General features: G+C 38.6%; 1 protein-coding gene across 10 annotated transcripts in view; it reads left to right on the top strand.

Moving 5' to 3' along the window:
- Positions 1–27,153, top strand: part of usp34 (ubiquitin specific peptidase 34) — a 298,533-nt gene that overhangs the window by 127,036 nt on the left and 144,344 nt on the right. For 7 of the 10 annotated variants that reach the window (XM_072265296.1, XM_072265293.1, XM_072265295.1 and 4 more), the window contains exons 21-27: positions 4,493–4,647; positions 4,879–4,992; positions 5,667–5,769; positions 11,931–12,090; positions 15,031–15,157; positions 23,150–23,297; positions 26,904–27,004. In XM_072265296.1, the coding sequence (XP_072121397.1) occupies positions 4,493–4,647; positions 4,879–4,992; positions 5,667–5,769; positions 11,931–12,090; positions 15,031–15,157; positions 23,150–23,297; positions 26,904–27,004 (908 nt within the window). The remainder of the gene's footprint in view (positions 1–4,492; positions 4,648–4,878; positions 4,993–5,666; positions 5,770–11,930; positions 12,091–15,030; positions 15,158–23,149; positions 23,298–26,903; positions 27,005–27,153) is intronic. The other 3 variants (XM_072265297.1, XM_072265294.1, XM_072265289.1) reach the window with 1 other exon arrangement.

Here is a 27,153-nt window from a genome sequence, read left to right as displayed (position 1 = left end):
CTTGCAACTGTGAAGACCAGGTCGTTGGGTGTATTTAAGGCAAACAGGTCTTGATTGGACACGGCATCAAAGGTTACGGGGGAGAAAGCCGGAGAGTGGGGCTGGGGAGTGGTAAAAGGCATTAAGAAGTATCAGCCATAATCGAATGGTGGAGCAGACTCGCTTGGGACAAATGGCCTAATTCTGCTCCTATGTTTTGTGGTCTTATGGTCATATGCATCAGTATTACAGTGGTGTAATGGGAATGACAGAGGCATGATGGAAGAGCTGGCCAAAGTTGATTCGAAGGGGACACTAGCAGGGATGATGGTAGAGCTGCAATGGATGAAGCTTTTAGAAATAATTTGAAAGACACTGGATCGGTTCATCGCAAAGAAATAGCAGCATTCTCAAGGAAGGATAAGGCAACTGTTGCTGACAAGGCAAGTCAAAGACAGCATAAAAGCAAATGAGAGAGTATACAAAATAATAAAATTTAGTGGGAAGCTAAAAGATGGGAAACATTTAAAACCTATGGAAGGCAACTACAAAAGCAATAAGGAAAGAAAAGATGAAATATGAAGGTAAGCCAGCCAAAAGGGGATACCAAAAGATTTTTCAAATATATAGAGTAAAAGAGATGCAGGATTATATATCGGGCCACTGGAAAATAATTTAGAGCTAGTAAGAGGGGATAGAGAAACAGTGGACAAGCTGAATAAGTGTTTAAGTCAGTCTTCACTGGAGGACACCAACAGTATGCCAGAAATTCAAGAGGGTCAGGGCAGAAGTGAGTGTCATCACTATTTCTAAGGAAAAAGGCACTTTGGAAGCTGAAATGTCTGAAACTCATTCAGTCACCTGGACAAGATGGACTGCCCCTCAGGTTTCTGAATAAGGTGGCTGAAGAGATTGTAGAGGCATTAGTAATAATCTTTTGACAGTCCTGTGATTCTGGAATGGTTCAGGAGGTCTGGAAAATTGCAAACATTGTTCCAGTTTTAAGAAGAGAAGGAGGTAAAAGACAGGAAGTTATAAGCCAGTTAGTTTGACTTCAGTGGTTGTGAAGATGTTAGAGTTCAAGGAAGGATGTGCTGACATTGGAGAGGATCTAGAGGAGGTGCATGGGAATGAAAAGGTTAACATATGAGGAGTGTTTGATGGGCTTTTCTTGCTGGAGTTCAGAAGAATGAGGGAGAATCTCATAGAAACATATCAAATGTTGAAAACTCGAAATTAAGTGGACATTGAGAAGCTTTTTCCAATAGTATGGGAGTCTAGAACCAGAGGACACTATCTCGGAATAAAAGGACATCACTTTGGAATAGAGATAAAGAAGAATTTCTTTCACCAGGATGGTGAATCTTTGAAATCTATCGCCCCAAATGGACATAGAGACCATGTCATTGGGTATATTTAAAGCAGAGGTTGATTGGTTCTAAGGGCAGCAAAGGTTACGGGAAAACAAGAGAATGGGGTTGAGATTGAATATAAATCAACCATGATCAAATGGTCTAATTCTGCTTCTGTGTCTTATGGTCTTATAGTGTAATCCCCTTGATAGTGGGGAGGGTTGTGCCTTTGACAGAGCCGGCTCAGTCCACACCTCTCCGTACTTTCTTTCAATGCTGTGCATTTGAACCTCCATGCCAGACAGTGATGCAGTAGTCAGATTGTTCTCCACTGTACTGTCCACTGTAAAAATTTGTTAGAGTCATTGATGTTGGGCCAGTGGTGATTGGTTGAAAAAAGGGGAGTGTGGTGAAAGATGATGGGTAGATTGAGCCAGGTAGCGAAGAGCGATGAGTGGAATTGGGAGACAGGTAGGTGGATGATAATTGGAAGTAAAGAAAAGAAAAGGTGTTGGGGAATTAAAAAAGGAAGTTGGAATCAGAATTGGGGAGTCAAGGGTAAAGGTGAGATGACTGCTGGAGGGTGAGAAGGAGGAACACAAAGGCTACCTGTGCTGGAACCTGATGTAAGGAAGGTGATTTTGGGTGTATGGGTATATGACAAGTGGTGGGCTTGTCATGCATCACCCTTACAAAAACACTTTACATCATACTAATTATCCAATATTTAGTTATAATTATTTTGAGTATGGTTAATAGACGTGAGGAATGAGTCACACTTGTGCATTTCTGGTTTTTAAAAGCTTGCTGTTAGTTTGAGCTGAGTTGGAGTGTTATTTTACATCTGTTTTGATCAGAATGTTCTTAGTTGTGGTACTGGTGTATTGGAATATTTTATGCTGCTATACTTGGAATTTTTAAGTTCAATTAAATTTATCTTAAGATGCTTGCCAGTAATTCTCATAGAATTAAGCAAGGCCGCCAAGAGGAAATTAAGTAGATACATAAAGAATTACTGGGTCAGAGAAAAAGAGCTGAACTCACCTGACGGCTATACCTGGATCTGTTGAAGACTGAAATCATAATCTTCAATGCAGGTTTCCCCTGCCATCCGAAGGTAGAGCGTTCCTATGAAACGGTTCGTAAGCCGAAATGTCGTGAAGCGAAGAAGCAATTACCATTTATTTATATGGGAAAATTTTGTGAGCATTCGCAGACCCAAAAATAACCTACCAAATCATGCCAAATTACACATAAAATCTAAAATAACAGTAACATATAGTAAAAGCGGAATAGTAAGATAAATACACAGCCTATATAAAGTAGAAATACTTTTCCACAATCATTACTGAACTGTTCTCCGTAGTGAAAATTTCATGCAAGCGCTGTTGGCAAAAACACTCTCTCCAGTAACCTTTAAGCTATGAAGTGCCAAATCATACCAAATAACACATAAAAATACACAGCCTATATAAAGTAGAAATAATGTATGTACAGTGTAGTATCACTTACGGGAATCGGGAAGATAGCTTGCCTCGCACACTGATGGTGGTGTGTTAGACTGAGTGGTTGCAGGTTGGGTGGTGCAGTGGCCCCCACCCTCCAGGCCGCCGAGCGATACATTGCCGCGAAGCATGCAGGAATGCAGCGGTAGCCGGGAGGTACACAGCATATCTTTAAGAAAAATGCCGAAATAAACAAGCTAACTAATAGGTGCTGCCCGACGCGCAATGGTTGGCCCAGATCAGTGCCAATTTCAAAGCTAGGCGAAGTTGGTGCACCCGATTTATGAATAGACGTCATCTTGTGTTGAGACAAAAAACAAAGATTACTCAGAAGTTGACGAGCAACCATGAGAATAAGATTACGGCCTTCCAATCATTTGTAATCAAGCATCGAAAGGCACATTCTTACCCACTCTCACTGATTGGTAACATGGACAAGACACCAATGTTCTTATATTTTGCTGGCAACCACACTGTCAATCAGAAGAGGGAGAAAACAGTCCTTGTCAAAACAACTGGACATGAGAAACAACATTTTATCGTCGTGTTAACGCATATGGCTGATGGGACCAAACCACTGCCGATGGTGATTTTTAAAAGGAAAACATTCCCAAAGAAAGAAAAATTCCCGCGGGATGTTTACATTCAAGAACGCGGCTGGATGGACGAAGCGGGTTGCTTGAAGTGGGTTAAAGAGGTGTGGCGTCGACGTCCCGAGGGCTTCAGGAAGGAAAAGTCGCTACTTGTCTGGGACATGTTCATAGCGCACTTGTCAGGTGAGACAAAAGCAGCATTGAAAGCTGAAAATACGGACATTGCAGTCATCCCCGGTGGTTTGATGTCCGTGCTCCAGCCACTAGATGTGAGTTTAAACAGACCATTCAAAGAATTTGTGCATTGTCAGTGGAACGAATGGATAATGTCTGGAAATCAGTCATTCACTCCAGCAGGAAATATGAGGGCCGCATCTCCAGCTACAGTTTGTGAGTGGGTAGTGCAATCGTGGGAGGAAATGAGGGCCGCGTGCATTGTGAAGGCCTTCAAGAAGTGCAGCATCAGCAATGCTTTGAATGGCACTGAAGATCATTTGCTTTGGGAAGAAGACGATGGAGATTTGGCAGCCAGTAAAGCTGCAAATGACGATGTCGAAGCCGAAATTGACAATCCTTACGATGAAGTGGTGACTGCCGAAGAATGGGACGTGATTTTCGGAGAGCCAGATATTGAAGAGTGTGAGAGTTTCAAGCTCTGAACATTTGATGACAACAGTCTGTAGGAGTAAATTGAACAGAATGCGTTTTGTAGATCTTTTGTGTGGATTTCAAACGCGTTTCTATTTTCTTTTGAATTTGACTCAAAAACAGTCAATAAATACAACCTGTCTTCCGTGTATTTGTTTTTCCAAAGTTGGCACCCTCTGTATAAGCCAATCCCCTAATTTTAGGACCAAAATTTAGGACCAAATTCTCGGCTTATACACCGGAATTTACGGTATTTTGATTATGTACTATGATGTATTTTTTATTTAATTTGGAACACTATGTTAATGAATATACTTATTTTCTACTAACCTTTAAAAACACCTCTTGGAAGTATTTACTTAAATTATTTTTTCTATTTCAACTTCAGCAGTAGCATCTCTGCTTTTTATCTTAGGACTAAGTCTTGACCAGGTGGATATCTTATGGCATTGCCTTGTGGAGGACCCTGAATGCTATGATGATGCTTTACATTGGTTTCTAAATCAAGTTCGCAGTAAAGACCAGCATGCAATGGGCATGGAGACATACAAGCATTTATTTTTAGAAAAGGTTAGTAAAAAGTACAGTTTATATCTTTGGATATTTTGCATCACTGCAGAGATCTCTTCATGAATTTTAGGTATGTGTAAATGACGAATGAACTGTAAGTAATGGTGAAGGAGCTAGACTGTGCCTCATTTTAATAACAGCTTTTGTCTTGTCCATTATAATTTGGGTAATATATAGTGGCAGTTTCAATTGTTTTCTCATTTGGTCAAATTGTGTGTTTATACATTTCAGATGCCACAGTTAAAACCAGAAACTATCAGCATGACTGGTTTAAATCTGTTCCAACATTTGTGCAATTTGGCTCGTCTTGCAACCAGTGCCTATGATGGTGGTTCTAGTTCAGAGGTGAGAGATATGTATAATTTTGTAGTAGAGAAATTTCCATACCAAATTGATACTTATATGCTCTAAGTTTTGGGCCAAGTTATTTGAAAGTAAAATAGTTACTGCTGCAATTCTACATTTATGTTTACAGGGCTTTTAATATTGTTATGGTTGCCTCAAATTGAGCATTAGATTTTAAGTTTTTCTGCTGAAAAATAGACAGTTCTGTCATGAATATTTGAACTTAATTTTGAGCTGATTGCTGTTAATATGAGCTTGTAGCACTTCAGAAGAGCACTTGACTGGAGTTTGCTTTGAAATAATGAAACTTCATTGTTGATTTAACAGACTTGAATACATTTTTAACCATTTGTGGTTCTATAGTAATTCTGCAAGTGAGGAGGGGAATAATTCGTTCTACAAAACATGAGTTTTCTACAATCTAAATAGGTGCTTGTTTGTACAGTTTATTTTGAAAGTAAACAATATGAAAAATTCAGGAAACATGGCATGTTGTTTGTCATTAATAATTTTACTTTTACATTGGCATTGATGAAATTTCTAATTCTGTAAATGTTCTTTGTATAACTGCCATGAACACAAATGGCCAAACAGTTTCCTACTGGATGTTGAACTTACTATGATTCCATGGTTGTATGTATTAAAATGACGATAAGCATTTGTTTGTTCCAAAGCAGCTTTGTGGAATGGATCAACTCTGGGGCATTGCATTAAGGGCTCAAACAGCTGATGTTAGTCTTGCTGCTATTCAGTATATCAATTCGTATTATATTAATGGTATGTAACTTTTATTTCAATTATGTTAAATGTTATGGTTTATAATGCAATTACTTATAGAATAAAATATGAAATTTTATTGTTGATGCAGTGCAGGTACTCTCCAACTTACCTGTGACAGACTTCATTGAAGGATCTCCAAAAATCTATCATGTGAGCCTTGAGATGTAGGACCGTAAGACATAGGAGCAGAATTAGGCCATTTGACCCATTGGATCTGCTCCACCATTCAATCATGGCTGATACTTATATCTCCTCCTCAGCCCCACACCCCAGCCTACTCCTTTTATCCTTTGATGCTGTACAGACACAGAGCCATCAAACGTTCCTCGTGTGATAACCCTTTCATTCCTGGAATCATCCCTGTGAACCTCCTCTGAACCCTTTCCACTGCCTGCATATCTTAAATGAGGAGCCCAAAACTGTTCACAATACCTCACCAGTTCCTTATAAAGCCTCAGCATCACATTCCTGCTCTTGTATTCACCACCTTTTGAAATGAGTGCTAACACTGCATTTGCCTTCCTCACCACCGACTCAACCTGCATTAACCTTTGGGGTGTTCTGCACAAGGACTTCCAAGTTGCTTTGCATCTTAGTTTTTTGGATTTCTCCCCATTTAGAAAGTAGTTCGCACATTTATTTCTACTATCAAACTGCATTACCGTGCATTTTCCAACATTGGATTTCATTTGCCATTTCCTCGCCTATTCTCTTAATCTAATTCCTTCTGCAGCCTGCCTGCTTCCTCAACTCTACCTGCCCTCCTCCAACCTTTGTATCATCTGCAAATTTGGCAACAAAGCCATCTGTTCCATCATATAAATCATAAAAAGAAGCAGTCTCAACAACGACCCCTACAGAACACCTTTAGTCTCCGATAGCCACCCAGAAAAGGATCCTTTTATTCCCACTCGCTGCCTCCTACCAATCAGCAATGCTCTAACCATGCCAGTAACTTTCCTGTAATGCTATGGGTTCTTAACTTGGTAAGTAGCCTTATGTGTGGCACCTTGTCAAAGGCCTTCTGAAAATCCAAATATACAACATCCACTGCATCCCCTCTATCTATCCTACTTGTATTCTCCTCAAAGAATTCCCACAGGACATGGTGTGTGACAGAATATATTCTTCTGTATATTCCCATCATAGTGCGGAGATCTCGGGGAAGGTGAGTTGGGGTTGGTGGGGAGATTGCCAGTGGGGAAGGGAAGAGAGAGGCATCTTGGCAAGGACATTGGGCCCATGTTTGTAAGGGTGGGAATGGTTGTGTAGTAGCTGTTTTGATAGTTTGCCATCTTTTTTCCTTCTCCTTCCCACTTGCACAGTGATGGAGGCGAGATGAGTTGATGTTTTTACATGGGAGCAAAATCAAAAAGAGTGATGAATAGAGGACTGAAGGTGTTACATTAGAATGCACATGGTATACTGAAAAGGGTAGATTATCTTGTAGACCAGTTAGAGATTGGCAAGTATGACATTGTGGGCATTGCTAAATCGTGGCTGAAAAAGATCATAGTTGGGAGCTTAACATTCAAGAATACATATTGTATCGAAAGGACAGGCAAGTATGCAGAGGGGGTGGGATGATTCTGCTGGTAAAAAATGAAATTAAATCCTTAGAGAGAGGTGACATAGAATCGGAGGAGGTAGAATCCTTATAGGTAGAATTAAGAAACTGCAAGGGTAAAAACACCCTGATGGGGGTTATATACAGGCCTCCAACAGCAGCCAAGATGTGGGGTACAAATTATAATGGGAAATTGAAAAGACATGTAAAAGGGGCAATGTTACAATTGTCTTGGGGGTTTCACTTTTCAGGTAAATTGGGAAAATCGGGTTGGTGTTGGATCCCAAGATATGGAATTTGTTGATTGCCTCCGAGATGGATTTTTCAAGCAGTTTGAAGTTGAACCCATTTAGGGAATGGAAATTCTGTATTGGGTGTTCTTTAATGATTAAGATTTGATGAGGAAGCTTAATGTAAAGACTGCAGTTTGAGAGGAAGAAGCTAAAGTTGGATGTATCATTATTACAATGGAGTTAAGGAGATTACAGAAGCACGAGAAAGGAACTTGTTTGGAAGAAAACACTGGCAAGAATGATGGCAGAACAACAATGACGAGTTTCTGGGAACAAATTGAAAGGAGCAGGATAGATACATCCCAAAGATGAAGAAATATTCTAAAGCGGGGATGAAGCAACCATGACTGATGAGGGGAGTCAAAGATGGCATAAAAGCAAAAGAGAGGGAATATAACGGCAAAAGTTAGTGGGAAGTTAGAAGATTAGGTAGCATTTAAAAACCAACAGAAAGCAACAAAAATAACCATTAGAAGAGAAAAGATGAAACATAAGGATAAACTAGCCCAAAATATTAAAGTGGATATCAAAAGTATTTTTCAGTTATGGAAAGAGTAAAAGAGAGGCCAGAGTAAATATCAAACTGCTGGAAAATGACACTACTGAGATAGTATTGCACAACAAAGAAATGGCAGACAAAGTTAAAAAGTATTTTGCATCAGTTTTCACTGAGGAAGACACCAGCAGTATGCTAGGAACTTAAGAGTGTCAGGACAGAAGTGAGTATAGTTGCTATTACTAAGAAGCTGCTTGAGAAGCTGAGTGGTCTGAAGGTTGATAAGTCACGAGATTTACCGCATCCCAGGGTTCTGAAAGAGGTAGCTAAAGAGATTGTGGAGGCATTAGTAATGATCTTTTAAGGATCACTGGATTCTATAATGGTTCCAGAGGACTGGAATATTGCAAATGTCGGTGCACTCTTTAAGAAGGGAGGGAGGCTAAAGAAGGGAAATTATAGACCAGTTAGCATGATTTCAGTGGTTGGGAAGATGTTGGAGTCCATTTTCAAGTCTGACTTCTCATGGTACTTCGAGGCACATGAGAAAACACAGGTAGGTCAGAGTCAGCATAGTTTCCTTAAGGGGAAAATCCTGTTTGAATTCTTAACAAGCAGAATACACAAAGGAGAATGAGTGGATGGTGTATACTTTGATTTTCAGAGGGGTTTTGTAAAGGTGCTACACTTAAGGCTGCTTAAGGAGATAAGAGCCCATTGTATAACAGGACAGATAATAGCTTGGATAGAAGATTGACTGACTGACAGGAGGCAAAAATTAGGAATAAAGGGTGCCTTTTCTGCTGACTAGTGGTGTTCCACAGTGGTCAGTGTTGGGACCATTTCTTTTCATGTTATGTGTCATGATAGATGATGGAGTTGATGGCTTTGTGGCCATGTTAAAAGACTATATGAAATTAGGTGGACAGGCAGGTAGAGTTGAAGAGGCAGGAAGTATGCAGAAAGACTTAGATAGATTGGCAGAATGAGCGAATATGTGGCATATGGAATAGAATGTATGGTTAAACACTTTGGTAGAAGAAAAAAAGGCATAGACTATTAGATATTCTAAGGCAAGAAAATTCAAAAATCTTAGGTGCAAAGGGACAAGAATCCTCATGCAGGATTCCCTAAAGGTTAACTTGCAGTGTAATTTGGTGGTAAGGAAGTTCAAGTGCAATGTTGGCATTCATTTCAAGAGGACTAGAATATAAGAGCAAAAATTTCATTCGGAGACTTTTTAAGGCATTGGTCAGACCTGCACTTGGAGTATTGTGAGCAATTTTGGGCCCCTTATCTGAAAAAAGATGTGCTGACGTTGGAGGGTATCCAGAGGAGGTTCACGAGAATGATTCTGGGAATGAAGTTATCAGCTTATGAGGGAGGAGTATTTGGTTGCTCCGGCCTATACTCACTGGAGTTTAAAAGAATGGGGGAGGAGCATCTCATTGAAATCTATTGAAAATTGAAAGGCTGAGATACAGCGGATGTGGAGAGGATATTTCCTGTGGTGGGGGTGTCTAGGACAAAAGGGCACATCCATTTAGAACAGCGATGAGGAGAAATTTCTTTAGCCAGTGGGTAGAGAATATGTGGAATTCATTGCCACAGATGGCTGTGGAGGCCACATCATTGAGTATATTTTAAACAGATTCTAGTCAGGCCATCAAAGGTTATGGGGAGAAGCCAGGAGAATGAGGCTGAGAGGGATAATAAATCAGCTATGATGGAATGGCGGAGCAGACTCGATGAGTTGTATGGCCTGTTTCTGCTCCTAAGTTTTATAGTCTTTATGGTATCCAAAAATGAGAGTTAAAGGACATCAGAAGACATTGAAACAGGGGCTCAAAAACAGCAGTGACAATTAAGAAAGGTCATAGCCTTCAGCATGGTATGAAAAGGAACAGTGATGATCACCTGATATATCAAAACATTACAGCATCTGACTTCTCTTCCATCCTTTTGTCATCTTTTCATCCTTCAAACTTTCACTTTTGTTGAAGTGAAATTAGAATGAGCAAAAGTAGCTTTTATATAATTACATGATTCAAGGCCCACTCTGTGCTTCTTCATCCAGCCGGCTGATAATAAAACTTAAAAATTTATAATGAAAAAATGTCAATGTAAACTTGTTATGTAATTAAATCTTTCCACAAAGGTGTCTTTCTGGCAGCTCCGCTTTGTATCTTAGTTAAACATAAAAAATGAAAGAAACACCTACCTACGAGTCACTTATGTTTATTGAGTTCTTGACATCTTAATATCTGTGTAGAGAGTGGATTCCAATTAATTGGGCCATCAATTAATTGAGACAGTGGCTTATTTGGGATAACTTTTAAGAAACAAAAACTAATTGAGAAAATAGCCAAGGCTCCCTTCATTTATTTGGAGGACTTTGCCTCTTAATTAAGACAGGAACCTGTTGCCAAACAGCTCTAACCAGCATCAGTAGTGTGCACTTGTTTGACCATTAGATACTACACTGTACTTGGAGCGAAGAGTCTTTAAATAGTGTCTGTTACGTGGGCTTCTGTTCAAAAAGCAGTGATTTTTGTCACTGATGGTTGGTGAGAAATAAGCAGTAGGACAATTCAGAACTGTTTCACTCAGTGCTGTTTCAAGCAGTCAGGCTTGGAAATGCCAGAAACAGCCATGAGTGAAAATGAAACAATTTCACTGGTAGATACTTTATTGATCCCAGAGGAAATTAGTGTCATAGTAGCATTACAAGTGCACAAATATACAAATATTAGAAGAGAATTAAGAAAGAATAAAAAATAAGTTACCTCAAGCAGTCTAACAGGAGGGGTTCATCACTTCCCCGGCTATAAGTTGACTCATCATAAAGCCTAATGGCCGAGGTTAAGATTGACCTTATATAGCGCTCTCTGGTGCAGTGCAGTTGTCCTAGTCTGTTACTAAAAGTGCTCTTCTGTTCAGCTAAGGTGGCGTGCAGAGGGTGAGAAATGTTGTCCAGAATTGCCAGGATTTTCCATAGGGTCTTTTGTTGTTCTACCACAGCTTCCAGTGTTGTTAGTTTGACTCCTATAACAGAGTCAGTTTTTCTAATCAGTTTATTGAGCCTGTTTAACAAGTTAGGAACGACGAAAGAATTTGAAAGTAATAACAATCATCTTGAATGTTACACTGAAAATTAAGATTTGGAAAATGCAATCAGCAATTGCATTGCATGAAGGCAGTCCATTATCGACACTAAGTGTCTGCACTGATTTTATTCATATACAGTCAAAAGATTATGCAGTGTACACTGGATGAACACCTTCAACGGTAACTATTTGGAACCAACACAGTTTTATAGTACTGCGGTAGTATTGGTAATGTTCTAAGTTGTTCTTTTGTTTCATGTAAATACGAGGGGTGATTGATACTTTCATAACCTAAGGTAGAAGGAGTCAATTTTAGAAAACTTAGCACATTTATTTTTCAACATAGTCCCCTCCTCGTGTTAGTGACACAACCGTTGGACTAAGTGTGTAAATGTAGGAGGAGACTATGTTGAAAGATAAATGTGCTAGGTTTTCTAAAATTGACTCCGCCTACCTTAGGCCATGAATTTATCAATCACCCCTCATACATAATTTGTTGCTCGGTTAAACAGAAGTTTTGTCACTTTTTTTGGGTACCTTTTTAATTATTTCCATGAAAATATGGCTAATTATGACTGCTGTTTAATTGGGCCAAAATGTACTGGTCCTGTGTGTCCCAGTTAACTGATGTTCACTGTATTATCCAAAAATATGTAAGAATAATGCACAAATAAATAAGTTTACAATTGTTTCAGGTAAAACTGGCTTGGAGAAGGAGCAGGAATTTATCAGTAAGTGTATGGAGAGCCTTATGATGGCATCAGAAAATCTTGAGAAAGAACCACAGTCTAGTCTTACTATTATTGAAAGGGGACTGTTGATGTTGAAAACACACTTGGAAGCATTTAGGAGAAGGTAAATAATTATTTGAATATAATTTGCTTAAAAGTTGTACTTTGCTTCCCTTTGTGTTTAATTCAGACTCTAGGAACTTTTCATGGACTCTTCTTATAACCAGTTTCCACCCTGCCCCCTCAGTTTCGCCACTCTTTCAGACACCGTCTTTCATGAAAAGAGGCGTTTCAGCCGATTGAGTGAGGGTCCACCACCCATTTTACACTAACACTACATTTATCCTGTTTTTTTATTCCATCCACTTTCTCTTCAACTTCCTCCAGATTCTGTCAGTCACCTCACACTAGTAGTAATTGACAGTCATCAAGTAACAACCAACTAGGATACCTTTAGCACGTGGAGGAAACTGAGGCACCTAAGGATGTCTCGGGGAGAATGTGCAAGCTCCATATAGACATCATCCACTGTCAGGATTGGACCTGGCTCTCTGTAGCTGTGAGGAAGTGTCTCTACTACTGCCCCACTATGCTGTTTCTGGACTTGTGTTTATGCAGTGTCACTACACTGTTTAATAGGCTTCACTGGACTTCGTATCAGACTAGCTGTTTCCTTTTTATTCATTAAAACATTATCTATGTATTTGAAACTTTGGCACGCCTAAAATTTTGTCACATCTCTGACATGTGCAGCTGATATTGTTAGACTGTAAATTCTGCCAGTCCATAAAATAATAGGATTAGTTATGCAATCTTGCTGGGTTGCCAGCAGATAGGTGCAGTGGTGTTAAGAAGTTTGTGAACCCATTAGAATTTTCTCTTATTTCTGCATAAATGTGACCTAAAATGTGATCAAATCTTCACATAAGTCCTAAAACTAAATAAAGAGAACCGAATCAAATAAATAATGCAAAAAAAATTATAATTGTTCATTTATTTATTGAGAAAAATGATCCAATATTATATGTATTTGTTGGAAAAAGTATGTGAACCTTTGCTTTCAGTTACTGGTGTGAGCCCCTTGTACAGCAATAACTTCAGCCAAATGTTTCTGGTAACTGTTGATCAGTCCTGCACATAGGCTTGGAGGAATTTTAGACCATTTCTCCATACAAAACTGTTTCAGTTCATCAATATTTCTGGGACAGCTTGTATGAACAGCCCTCTTCAGGAGATACCACAGCATCTCAGTTGGGTTAACATCTGGACTATTTCAAAACATAAATTTTCTTCTTTTTAAACCATTTTGTCATTGATTTAATCTTGTGTTTCTCATCATTGTCTTGTTGCCTCATCCAACTTCTATTAAGCTTCAGGTGATGGACAGGTACCCTGACATTCTTCTGTGAAATGTGTTTATACAATTTGGAATTCATTGTTCCCTCAATGATTGCAAGCTGTTCAGACCCTGAGGCAGCAAAGCAGCCCCAAACCATGATGCTCCTTACACCATGCTTCACAATTATGATGAGATTTTGGTGTTTGTGTGCAGTGCCATTTTCCTCCAAACATAGCAGTGTGCATTTCTGTCAATAAGTTCAACTTTTGTCTCATCTGTCCACAGAATATTGTCCAGACTGTTGTGAAACATACATGTGGTCTTTGCAATTCTTGTTCGGTGCTTTCCTTTTTTCACCTCCCTCAACATTGCACGTTGTGCTCTTGGTGTGATCTATGCAGGATGTCCACTCCTTGGGAGACTGGCAACAGTACTGAATTTCCTCTATTTGGAAACAATTTCTCTTACTGTGGACTGAGGAACACTCATGTCTTTAGAAATGCTTTTGTAGCCTGTTCCAGTGTCATGCATCTCTACAATTCTTCTTCTGAGGTCTTCTGCAAATTGTTTTGATTGAGTCATGGTGCACATATAGAGATCTTTCTTGAGAAGCACAGGCTTTGTCAGTAACCTGACTTTGTGTATCTGTTTCACAGGGCAGGGCACCTCTACAACTCACTCCTCCAATCTCAATTCATTGATAGGAAAACCTGATTCCAACTAGCTTTTGTAGAAGGCATTACCCCAGAGGTTCACATACATTTTTGAACCTAGACTGTGATTGTTTAAATGGTGAACTCAGTAATGATAAGAAGTAGTACAATTGTTTGTGCGTTATTTATTTAGGCAGATAGTGTTTGTCTATTATTGTGACTTAGATGAAGATCAGACCACATGTTATGAGTAATTAATGCAGAAAACCAGGTAATTGCAAAGGGTTCACAAACTTTTTTTGCAATTGTAGAGGGTGCTGCCTTATATTTTTTTCCCCCAAAAACAGCCATTTACTGAAATGTTGGAACTAGTAAAAAGTATTGATTCCATTGAAAATTAAGTAATGTGGGCCAGCTGGTGGCGCAGCGACATCGGCGCCGGATCCAGGAGTGGAAGTTCCTGGGTTCCAAACTAGTTGGGTCAGCCCCCAAGTACGCTTTCCATCCATGCCAGGTTGAGTGTGAGATCACAACTCAACCTCGTAAAATAGAGGGAAAATACTGCAAAAATGTCTGTGTGAGGAGTGGCGTGCCACACAGTCTCTCTCTCGCTCCACGCCTTGTAAAAAGCTACGCTTTCCATCCATGCCAGGTTGAGTGTGAGATCACAACTCAACCTCATAAAATAGAGGGAAAATACTGCAAAAATGTCTGTGTGAGGAGTGGCGTGCCACACAGTCTCTCTCTCGCTCCGCACCTTGTAAAAAACCATGAAAAAGACATCATCGCGGGCACACAGACGCACACGCACAGATGGGCATGCACGCATATGCAGACGCGCACGCACGCACGCAGGCACACGCCAAAGAAAAAGAAAATTAAGTAATGCATTGAAAATTGGTGGACTTTGACAATCTTTTACAATGAAAATGTAATAGAAATTATTACTGCTTTGTTCTAAAAAAAAATTTTTTTAAATAAAATTTTAATCCAGAAATTTGGTCTTTTCATGTTGAATCGACAGTATATTTAAATAAAAGTATTTGTGTTTTTCTTTTCATTGTTCCCATAGGTTTGCTTACCATTTACGGCAGTGGCAGATAGAGGGTACAGGTATTAGCAGTCACTTAAAAGCCCTTAGTGATAAGCAGTCCTTACCATTACGAATTGTTTGTCAACCAGCAGGGCTGCCAGATAAGGTAATTAAAATTTTGTGAGTTATTGATAAGTAGTACAAATCTTTAGTATGGGCCAATTTAAGTGTATAATTTGGACCAAATGTATCTGTTCAGGTAAGTAATATATGCAGTTGCTGCAAAATTATTTGACTTGGAGCACTACATTAATGTTCTGACTTCATGCTGCATTCCTAAAAGTATAGTTTTCTTGCTGTTAAATCTACTGTGTAGATTCATTGAAAAGTTCAGTGAGGATACACACTTGCTTCTGTCATATTCAATGATTCAGTGGTTCATTTTCTTTTTTTTTGTAATTTTTATTGAATTCATCATCAAACAAACATTTCCATAAGATGTATTTCAGATACTGTACATATATATCATATAATCATATTTGTCACAAATCTCCACATAATATTTATCTGAGGTATGCACTTATAGAAAGGAGAAGAAAGAAAGAACAATCGAAAGAAGAAAACTATGTACAGAATACGGAGTGATTTTTTTACAACATATTCATTGACTTGTGACCATGCACAACCCTGTCTCGTGCCCCTTTCTAGGGTAAAACTATTAAATAAATATCCATTGATTTTAATCCTGGCAGTAGGATTGTCGTATAGTGCCTGTATAGTTTAAATAATTTTGTCATGTAGATCAAATCTGTGTAAAACTCTGTAAAGAAAATTCCAATTAACCGAATCAAATGCCTTTTCAGCGTCCACACTTATCACTATTGCTTCAATTTCATTTTTTTTATATGATCCATAATGTGACGTGTCCTTCGTATATTGTCTTGTGTTTGGTGTTGTTGTATAAAGCCTGTCTGATCATTATGTATCAGTGTGGGTAGAAACTCTTTTAATTGTTTGGCCATGATGGAGGTAAATATTCTATAATCCACATTAAGAACAGATATTGGTCTAAATGACCCACATTCCATTTTACCCTTGCTTTTTTTCGGTATAGCAGAGATTATCGCCTCCTTCCAGCTGGGTGGCATTTGCGCCTTTCTTAGGGCCCAGTTCAGTGTGGGGAGTAAAATAGGAATTAACCCACTTCTAAACAAACTCTTTATACCACTCTACCGTATATCCATCTGATCCTGGTGACTTGCTTAATTTAAGCTTACTAATTGCAGTTTTTAGTTCAGCCTCAGTTATGTCAGCAGTCATTGTTCTATTTTGTTCTTTGCTTAAAATGGGTAACTCTGAAGAATTCAGGAAAGTGTCAATTTGGGTTATGCTTCTCCCTGGAACTTTGGAATATAGAGTTTTGTAAAACATTTCAAAAGCGTCTTGAATTTCACTTAGCTTATTTTTTATTATCACTTTTGTTCTTGGATCCCTTATTCTGTGAATTATGTTTTCTGCTATTTTTTCCAGGCCAGTATTTTCATAGATTTAGATCTACTTTCATAGTGTCTCTGTTTCAGAAACATTAATTTTTTTCTAATTTTTTGTGTAGCCAATTATTAATTTAATTCTTAATTTTTAAAAATTTCCTCTAGTGAATCCTGTGCCAAACTTGTGTTTTTTTTCTAGTTTCTTCAGCTTATTTTGTAATTCCTCTAACGTTTTATTCCTTTTTTTTTTTCTTATATAAAGATATCACTATAATTTTCCCTCTTAAGACAGCCTTCAGAGTATCCCATAGAATGGGAGGTGAAACTTCTTCATTATCATTGAATTCTAAGTAAAGACCAATTTCTTTTTTAATTTATTCCTTAAAATAGGGATCATTGAGTAGACTTGCATTTAGTTTCCAAATAGTATTCTTTGGTTGTAGGTCAAAATCAGCAGATAAATATATAGGTGCATGGTCACTTACATCTATTGTCCCAATTCCACAGGTGATTATTTTGTCTCTATCTTTTCCAAATGTTATGAAATAGTCTATACTTGTATATAAAGAATGGGGGGCAGAATAGTGAGTGTAATCCCTTCTGTCTGGGAAAAGGTCTCTCCATATATCAATTAGACTAACATCCTCAAAAAGAGTGTTGACTTTCTTATGTAAGGACTTTGTTTCATAAGTTTTTCTATTGGAAGAGTCTAACTTTGGTTGTAATTGTAAATTTAAGTCTCCCCCACATAACAAGAGACTTCTGTTTGCGTTATCATAATATTAATAATTTTCTGGAAGAAACTAATATCACTTCCTGGTGGTGCGTATAGATTCAATAAAGTAACTGGATTTCCATCTATATTCCCCCTTACCAGAATATATCTGCCCTCCTTATCTCCTTAACGCCTGACGCCGGCCCCCTAGGCCTGAGTCGACGTAGTAGTAGTAGTTATCTTCCATTTTGAATACTTATTCAAAATTTAGCTTGCTTGAGAGAGAATAGCAACTCCTCTTCTATGTTCTGATTTATATGAGGAGAAAAATAAATTATTGAAGCCATTCTCTTTAATCTTCCATGCTTTTTATCACTTAAGTGAGTTTCCTGTAAATATACTACATGGGCTTGTTCTTTTTTCATTTTTGATAGAATTTTACTGCGCTTGACTGGATTCAACAGCCCATTGACATTAAAAGAAATGAATTTTACTTTGTCCGTAGCCATGTGTATTTATCTGTTAGTATATCATTGAAATTTGCAGAATATAACTTAATCGATCTACTCCCTGAACAAATACAAGCCAAGAAACGCGAATAATAAAAAAAAAAGGTCACAAAGGTGTGATTCCAAGGCTCGGGTCTCTAGGTGACCCTGGGTTGAGCTAGAAGAAACGTCTAGCCGTGGGGGATAGCCCCTCCTACCTGTGAGTTGAGGACCCCTACTGCAATACCTATCAAAGTAAGTTTAAAAAAAAATCTATGTCCATTACACAGAAATGATTTTCTTGTGTATTCCTCCCATGTATATATTCTCATTTAGGTGGACAAAAAGGAATGAATGAATGAATTTTAAAAAATTGAGTAATATAAAATTGGCATTATAATATGTATTTCTCGAGATAGGTATATCACCATCTGTTTTTGCTTCCGTTTAGTTTATCAGCACTTTTAAAGTTAGCCAAACCTTATGGCTCTTCTGGAGGAGGTGAGGGCTGTCCTCAGAGAACTCACAGTCTCTTCCTAATATCCTTCTCTTGTCCTGCTCCTGTCCCCTGCTTTCTCGGTTTTCTTACTATTTCCCAAGCAGATCGGGATAATTGCTTAGTCAGACTTTCCCTTGGTTTGACCACGCTAATGGGCAGTCCTCTGTTCTTCATGTCTGTAGTCACCTGTTCCACCATCTAATATAGTTGTATCCCTTCTTGGTAAAATACCTCCAGTTTAGCAGGGTACGGGGTTTGGAATTTAATCCTTTCTCGCTTTAATATTCGTTTTGCTTTGGAATATTCCTTTCGTTTCTGTAAGACTGCTGGGGGGGTAATCATGATCGAAGTATATTAACTTCCTGTTCCAAAAAACACTCTTCTTACCCCAGGCCCTTCGTAGAATCTCCACCTTGTTCTTGAATCGAAGGAATCTAAGTACTATTCAGCGCGGCTTACTTTCTCTGTCTCCGGGACACTGCTGGACGAGCAAACGACGCGCCCTCTCAATTTCAATCTCCATAGTCGGGGGAATCTCCAGTGTTTCCCGCGGCAGCTTTTCTACAAAGTCTATCATCGACAATCCCTCCGCTTCTTCGGGAACATTATAAATCCTAATATTTTTCTGTCGCAATCTTCCTTCCTGGTCAAGCAATTTACTTCCCTGTTGATTTAATATTTTTATCGTCTTACTTAGTATCTGTTTCACGTTTTACACGTGATCTTCCACCTTCTCTATTCGAGTCTCTGCCACCGATATTTTCTGATTGACGTTGTCGAGCTCTGACTTTATATCATTTAGTTGCTGTTTTATATCTTTTTTGACTTCCCTTAGCTCTTCCAGAATCCTTATCATATTTGCTGCTTCACCTGCACGAGGCCCAGCACCAGCTTCACTGCCATGCGCATGTGCAGGAGAGCCGTTCGTTGTACCTCTCTCTTCCATTGGCTCCGTAGTGGTGCTTTTTTTAAAATCTCCATTCTTTTTCCCCATTCTTGCCTCCCTTATCGATTCAGATATTTTCGAAAGATCTTATATTTGATGGATTAACGGGGCAAAATATGCGTTTTCCGGAGGAGCTGTTGATTTAAGCTGCCATTCTGAACGATGACATCACTGGAACCTCAGTGGTTCATTTTCATGTCAGGGAATGTATACAGTATAGAACCTGAAATCCTTACTCTTCACAGACTGTCATGAAATGAAGAGGAGAAAAAACTCAGAGTGAATGACAGAAAAATGTTAGAACTATGTACACTTTATATCCTGGAAACTGGGAATTAACTATGAACTTTGAAACTTTTCTTTCCAGTCTTACAGAATGACAGTGACAATTAACTGCAAGCACAAGAATATTTGCAGAAGCTGGAAATTCAAGCAACACTCACAATATGCTGGTAGATCACAGCAGGCCAGGCAGCATCTATTGGAAGAGGTACAGTCTACGTTTGGGACCGAGACCCTTCATCAGGACTACTTTGGTCTCGGCCCGAAACGTCAACTGTACCTTTTCTATAGATGCTGCCTGGCCTGCTGTGTTCTACCAGTATTTCGTGTGTGTTGCGTGACAATTAACCCCCCCCCCCCATTCCAATCAGATAGATCAACTGAGTCCGTAAACTGCATTAACAGAATTGTAATTTGCAATTATTTTAAGATGTATATTCAATACTTATTCTTTCTGCAATTATTAAACTATTTTGCTTACTTGTAACTGGAAAGGCTGAACTTGAAGGTCAGTAAATTAGTCCAACTGCTTTACCCCCCCCCCCGGTATACCCATGGCTGTATCGCCACCCAGCGCTCCAACCTGCTAATTAAATTTGCTGACGACATCACATTGATTGGCCTTACCTCAAACAACAATGAGGTGGCCTGCAGGGAAGAAGTCATCTCTCTGACACAGTGGTGTCAAGAAAACGATTTCTCCCTCAGTGTCGCTAAAACAAAGAAGTTGGTTGTGGATTACAGAAGGAAAGGAGATGGGCATCAATTGACATCAATGGATCTTGGATTGAGAGGGTAAGCAGCTTCAAGTTCCTTGGCATCCACATCACCGAGGACCTCACATGGTCTGTACACACGGCTGTGTGATGAAAAAGGCATTAGGGCCTCTTTCACCTCAGACGGTTGAGGAAGTTTGGTATGGGCCCCCAAATCCTAAGAACTTTCTACAGGGGCACAGTTGAGAGCATCTTGACTGATTGCATCACTACCTGGTATGGGAACTATACCTCCCTTCATCTCAGAATTCTGCAGGAAGTGGTGCGGACAGCCCAGCGCATCTGTAGTTGTGAACTTCCCATGATTCAGGACATTTACAAAGGCAGGTGTGTAAAAAGGGCCCGTTGGATCACTGGGGACCCAAGTCATCCCAACTACAATCTATTCCAGCTGCTACCATCTGGGAAGCGGTACCGCAGCATAAAAGCCAGGACCAACAGACTCCGGGTCAGCTTCTTCCACCAGGCCAACAGGCTGATATGATTGTACTCTATATTACATTGACTGTTCTATTTATTATAAATTATTATAAATTACTATGATTGCACATGGCATATTTAGATGGAGACATAATATAAAGATTTTTATTCCTCATGTATGTGAAGGATGTAAGAAATAGTCATTTCAATTCAATATAGCAGAGATGCTTATGTCTGAAGACTTGGCTGTTTGCTTCCGTTTTCTCACGTTCCCTACTTGAGACTGATTTGCAGACTTCAATATTTGACAATCTTGACAAAACAAGTATCTAATGCTGATCCAAAAAAAAAAGAATACGTCACCAAATTGGGTAGTTCTTCAAAACAGTTCACTTGTAAAGTTGTTTGGTCATAATTTTTGCAGATATTTTGACATTTCCAATCTCTTTGCTTATTTCAATTCTTAATTTGTCATTTATTAGCTCACTCTTTGCTATTTATTCTTTAGATCACTGAACTATGGTGCAGGCTTAAGGGCTTTGTATGGGTATTATAATCATTACTACTGTGATAGTTTCTTAGTCGGACAAAACACCATGCAGAATCGTAGCCAGTTAGTTTACCCTGTATTTTAATATCTGATTTGTACATTAATTAGAATTCAAAGAATGAGAAAGATTAGATTTTCAAAGCTCATTTCCTTTGCCTATTAGTTTTGCACAAATTGCTTCAGTTAGATTTAGGTGGAGAAATGCTGCATTGTGTGAAATATATCTGATGGAATGCTGGCTTTTATTTTAAGGGTTTTGGAATACAAAAGTAGGGAAGTCATTCTGCAACAGTACCAGACATTTGTAAAATCATAACTGAATATTCTTTGCAGCTTTAGTCTATAACTTAAGGAAAGATATGGTATCAATGAAGGCAGTTCAGGGGAAAATCACTTAGATGATCCTGCAAACAAAGGGATTTACTTATGAGAAAAGGTTGAACAGTTTGGGTGTATACTCATTGGAATTTAGAATAATTGGACACAATCCTTTTGAAATATTTCAAATTTTGAAGGAACTTGACAAAGTGAATGCCGGGAGGATGTTTCCCCTCACAGGAGTGTTGAGGTTCAAAAGCCTTTGTCTCAAAATAATGGGGGAAAATGAGAGAAAAAAAAATACTCTCGATGTTTGGAGTTGTTGGAGTCTGTGGAAGATTTTTGATTCCAAAAGCTGTGGACGCTAAATTCCATAACATTTTCAAAGCTCAGTAAGGGAATTAAGAGTTCCAAGAGTAGGGTTGGAAAGTGAAGGTTTTAACACTGAAAGTTACTGTCTCATAAGGAAATGACCATTAAAGGGAATGATGGCATAGTGATTAATTTACTTGACTGGTGGTCAAGAGCTGTGGAGTAATGACCTGGTAGCAGGAGTGCAAAATCCCAGTGTGGCAGCTAAAAATTTTAGTGTCATTTCACAATGTGATCTGGAATTTAATAATTAGCTATCCTGAAAATATGATTGGCTGTTGTGTTTTTTTTTCAAGCAGCTGCCTTATTAGTATATTTTAGTATGGTTTGTATGTGGCTCTATATCCAAAATACTTTGATTGACTGGCAACTACCCTCCAAAATGGCTGCAAAAGGTACTCAGCTACTCAGGCCCAGTTAGGAATAGGCACTAAATGCTGGGTTTACTAGTGATAGTAATGCATTGAAAAATATGCTAACAGCTGATGATATAAAGCAGATTCAGCTGCTACAGTGGTTGTATGTTGTCAGGCAAACAACAGCATTGAAGAATGTTAGTCACCTGTCATTATTACTAACTGTGGGCAGACCGCAGGAAATTGAGGCTGCCTGAGTGAGCACTGTGGTCACCATGGGCTGGTTGGTTTGAAGGGTCTGTATGTATGCTGTATTGATCAATAGCTTTATTCTTACAACTTGGACGTAGCATCTTTTTCTGTTCATAGTATATTTATACATAGTACTGATAGCAAATGGCAACAATAGATTATATTAGATTAAATTTTCAATATTTTTTGAGTATCAGCATTTTAAAAGATACCTGTGTAAGCAAGAGTTTGCAAACATAATATCTATTTCTTCAATGTAAATAATAGCTATTATACTTTAAAATGCAGTTACTCATAGTTGTGAAACAATTGTGGGATGGTTCCAGTTCTCCTTCAGTTACAAAAACAATTCTGATTTATTTTCAATTTTTGTGAATATATTAACATAAAGAGTTGTATAGGTAGAGATTACAAGCAAAAGAAAATCTGCTGATGCTGGAAATCCAAGCAACACACACAAAATGCTGGAAGAACTCAGCAGGCCAGGCAGCATCTATGGAAAAAAGTATAGTTGTTGTTTTGGACTTGTGTGTATAAGTACAGCTGATTTTTTTTGTTATAATTTATTATATGTTTGCCAAAAAGTAAGGTGATCTAAATAAGTAAATGTAAAATGTTTGACGTGTGATTGCTTTAAAAAATTGGTGTGCCATTGATTTTATTTGTTGTATTTTTCATTAACTTTACTTTGTAGATGACTATTGAAATGTATCCTAGTGACCAAGTTGCAGACTTAAGGGCTGAAGTTACCCACTGGTATGAGAATCTGCAAAAGGAACAAATGAGTCAACAAGCTCAGCTTCAGGAATTTGGCCAAAGCAGCCGACAAGGAGACTTTACTGGTGTGTATAATTAAGAGCATATATATTATTTATCTTTTCCTTAAACTATCACACTACTCCAGACATTCCGACGATCTTAATGTATTACTGGCTCTGCCAGTATAGCTAATCTACATTTGGAGTAGCTGCTTATTTTGAGCTCCAGTTATGATCATTTCCTCTAGTTTTTTTTTTCTTCCAACTTTCTTTACTTCACCTGTTCCTGTATATCTTTGCCTTCTGTACCAGCACATCGTTTATCGATCTCTTGCACCTGTAGATAACTCACATTTATGTCTATTTCTTGAAATCGCTCAGCTATATTTTCTATTCCTATTCCTCTACTCATAAATGAATTAATTAGTTAACCTTAATTCCTGCTTTGCTTCTGTTGTTTTGTTTTCATTTGTCTTATCATGCACGTTGAAGTATTTCCCACAGGGTTTAGGTTACATGTGAACACAAAGGGTCCAATATCCTTGTGGGCAGATTTGCTAGAGCTGTTGGGGAGGTTAAATTTGAATTGGCAAGGAGATGGGAAGCAGAGTGATAGGCTGAGGATGGGCAGTTGGTATGAAGGTAGATATAGTGTGCAGTGAGATTGTCAGGAAGGGACAGGCTGATGATAGGGCAAAATTGAAGTCAGTGGGATGACTTACAATGTAACGTGGGGACAAGATCCAAAAGGGTGACAAATACAGGACTGAAGGTGGTATATTTGAATGCACACATGCAGAATAAGGTAGATGATCTTGTTGTGCATTTAGAGATTGGCAGGTGTGACATGGGCATCACTGAGTCATGGCTGAAAAAAAGTTCATAGTTGGGAGGTTAATATCCACAGATGCATATTGTATCAAAAGGACAGGCAGACGGCAGAGGGGTCTGTTGGTTAAAAAAAATTAAATTAAATCCTTAGAGGTAACATAGAATCGGAAAATGTAGAATCCTTGTGGATAGAGTTAAGAAACTGCAAGGGTTAAAAAACAGGAGTTTTTTTTTAACAGGCTTCCGAACAGTAACCAGGATGTGGGCTACAAATTACAGCAGGAGTTAGAAAATGCATGTCAAAAGGGCAATGATAGTCATGGATGTCTCAATATGCAGATAGATTGGGAAAATCAGATTGATGCTGAATCCTGAAAGAGAGGATTTGTAAAAAAGACTATGAGATGACTTTTTAGAGCCCTCTAGAGAATTCTGCTAGAGTTATTCTGGATTGAGTGTTGTGTAATGAACCAGATTTGATGAGGGAGTTTAAGGTAATAGAACCCTTAAGAGGCAGTGATCATAATATGATAGAATTCATTCTCCAATTTGAGAGGGAGGAGCTAAAATAATATGTATCGGTATTACAGTGGAGTAAAGGGAATTAAGCATGAGAGAGACGCTGGCCAAAGTTGATTGGAAGGGAGCATTAGCAAAGATGATGGCAGAACAGCAATGGCTGATGTTTTGGGGAGAAATTTGGAAGGTGCAGAATAGATATATCCCAAAGAAGAAGTATTAAGGCAGGATGACGTAACCATGGCTGACAAGGGAAATCAAAAGCAACATAAAAGCATGTAATAAAGCAAAAATTAGTGGAAAGTTAGAGGATTCGGAAGCTTTTAAAAACCAATAAAAGGCAACTAAAAAGCCATAAGGAGGGAAAAGATGAAACATGAAAGTAAGTTAGCCAATAATATAAAATAGGATACGCAAAGTTTTTTTCAGATATATAAAGAGAAAAAGAGAGGTGAAAGTTGATATCGGACTGCTGGAAAATGAGGCTGGAGAGGTAGTAATGGGGGACAAGGTGTGGGCTAACTACAAAGTATTTTGCATCTGTCTTCACTGTTGAAGATACAAGTAGTATGTTGGAAGTTCAAGAGTGACTGGGGGCAGGAGTGAGTGTAGGTGCTATTACTAGGGAGAAAGGGCTCTGGAAGCTAAAAGGTCTGAGGTTAGATGAATCACCTGGATCAGATGGTCTATACCCCAGCATTCTGAAGGTGGTGTCTGGGGAGATTGTGGAGGCATTAATAATGATCTTTCAAGAATCAATAAATTCTGTCATGGTTCTGGAGGACTAGAAAATTGGAAATGTCTTCCACTCATTAAGAAGGGAGGGAGACAGAAGCAAGATAATTAGAGGCCAGTTAGCTTGATGTCAGTGGTTGGGAAGATATTGGAGTCGATTACTAAGGATGACGTCTTAGGATGCTTGAAGTCACATGATAAAATAGTCAAAGTCATCATGGTTTCCTGAAGGGAAAATCTTGCCTGCCAAATCTTTTGGAATTCTTTGAGGAAATAACAAGCAGGATAAACAAAGGAGAAGAGGAAATAACAAGCAAGATAAACAAAGGAGAATCGGTGGATGTTGTGTACTTGGATTTTCTGAAGGCACACATGAGGCTGCTTAACAAGATAAGAGCTTATGCTATTACAGAAAAGATAATAGCATGGATAGATGATTAGCTAATTGACAGGAAACAAAGAGTGGGAATAAAGGGAGCCTTTTCTGGTTGGCTACCGGTGATGAGTGTGCCCCACAGAGGTCTGTTTTGGGACCACTTCTTTTTACATTATATGTCAATGATTCGGATGACAGAATTGATGGCTTTGTGACCAATTTGCAGACGATACAAATATTAGTGGAGGGGCGGTGAATGGAAGAGTTATTGTATGAGGAGTGTTTGATGGCCCTGGCCCTGTACCCACTGTAATTTTGAAGAATGGAGGGGTGGGAATCTCATTGAAATCTATTGAATGTTGAAAGGCCTAGATCGAGTGCATGTGGAGAAGTTGTTTCCTATTGTGAGAGGAGTTGAGGATCAGTGGGCACAACCTCAGAAGAGAGGAACGTACATTTAGAATGGAGATGAAGAATTTCTTTTGCTAGACGGTGGTGGGTATGTGGAATTTGTTGCCACATGTGGCTGTGGAGACCAGGTCATTGGGTGTATTTAAGGCGGAAGTTGATAGGTTCTTGATTAGTGAGGGTGTGAAAGCTTACGAGGAAAAGGCAGGAAAGTGGGGTTGAGAGGGAAAATGGATCAGACAAGGTCAAATGGCGGAGCTATCTTGATGTCTGAATGGCATAATTCTGCTTCTATCTTTTACGCTCTCATGCAATCAGGAGCACAGTTTAAATAAAGGTATTTTAATTCTGCATCTTACAATGCAAACAATAAAATGTAAGGTTTATATTTGTGCTAAGAAGCAATTTTTTAGTAGCTGCCTTAAGACAAATTCTTGGTATTCTGTCTTCTTGTATATCTGGATAATAATAGTTTTAGTGAGCATGGATTTTCAGTTTAATCTTCTTATGGATCCATAGGCTTGTTTAAATAACTAAGTATTGTTGTAGCTTAGTGCTTTCTGAACTAAGTTTAATTTTTCTTTGTTTGTGAACATAAATGAAGTTTGTTTTCTTTAGGCCATATCTTTCAACTGCGTCACTTGATGGTAATAAGGACAAGTTGGCAAATACCATAGAACAACAAAGATTATTTTCATATCTTCTGCCTTCATTCTTTGCAAGCTACTTCCATTTGATTGAATTTGGCTGCTGATTTGGCTCAACTATTGCTGTCAAAATGTCAAACACATTGACTTAAAATTTCTGTGTTTGTTGTTCAGGAGGTCTTATGGGACCTGTGAGAATGATTTCCTCAGGACATGAACTCACCACCGATTATGATGAGAAAACACTGAATGAACTTGGATTTAAGGATATGCAGGTACTTGAAATGTTAATTTTTCACAGTCATTAAATTTAAAGATAGTGGGATTAAGCATTATTAAGGCACAGGAGGAGACATTTGGTACCTTCATTCTCTCTAAATTCCTTGTATGTAGAACAATCTTATGGGTCAGGGGTAGGCCCGCG

The sequence above is a fragment of the Mobula birostris genome, chromosome 8 (assembly GCF_030028105.1).
Source record: "Mobula birostris isolate sMobBir1 chromosome 8, sMobBir1.hap1, whole genome shotgun sequence".
In the NCBI taxonomy this organism is placed as follows: Eukaryota; Metazoa; Chordata; class Chondrichthyes; order Myliobatiformes; family Myliobatidae; genus Mobula; species Mobula birostris.
The sequence above is the reverse complement of the archived record's forward strand: the minus strand, read 5'-3'. Positions and strand labels throughout refer to the sequence as shown.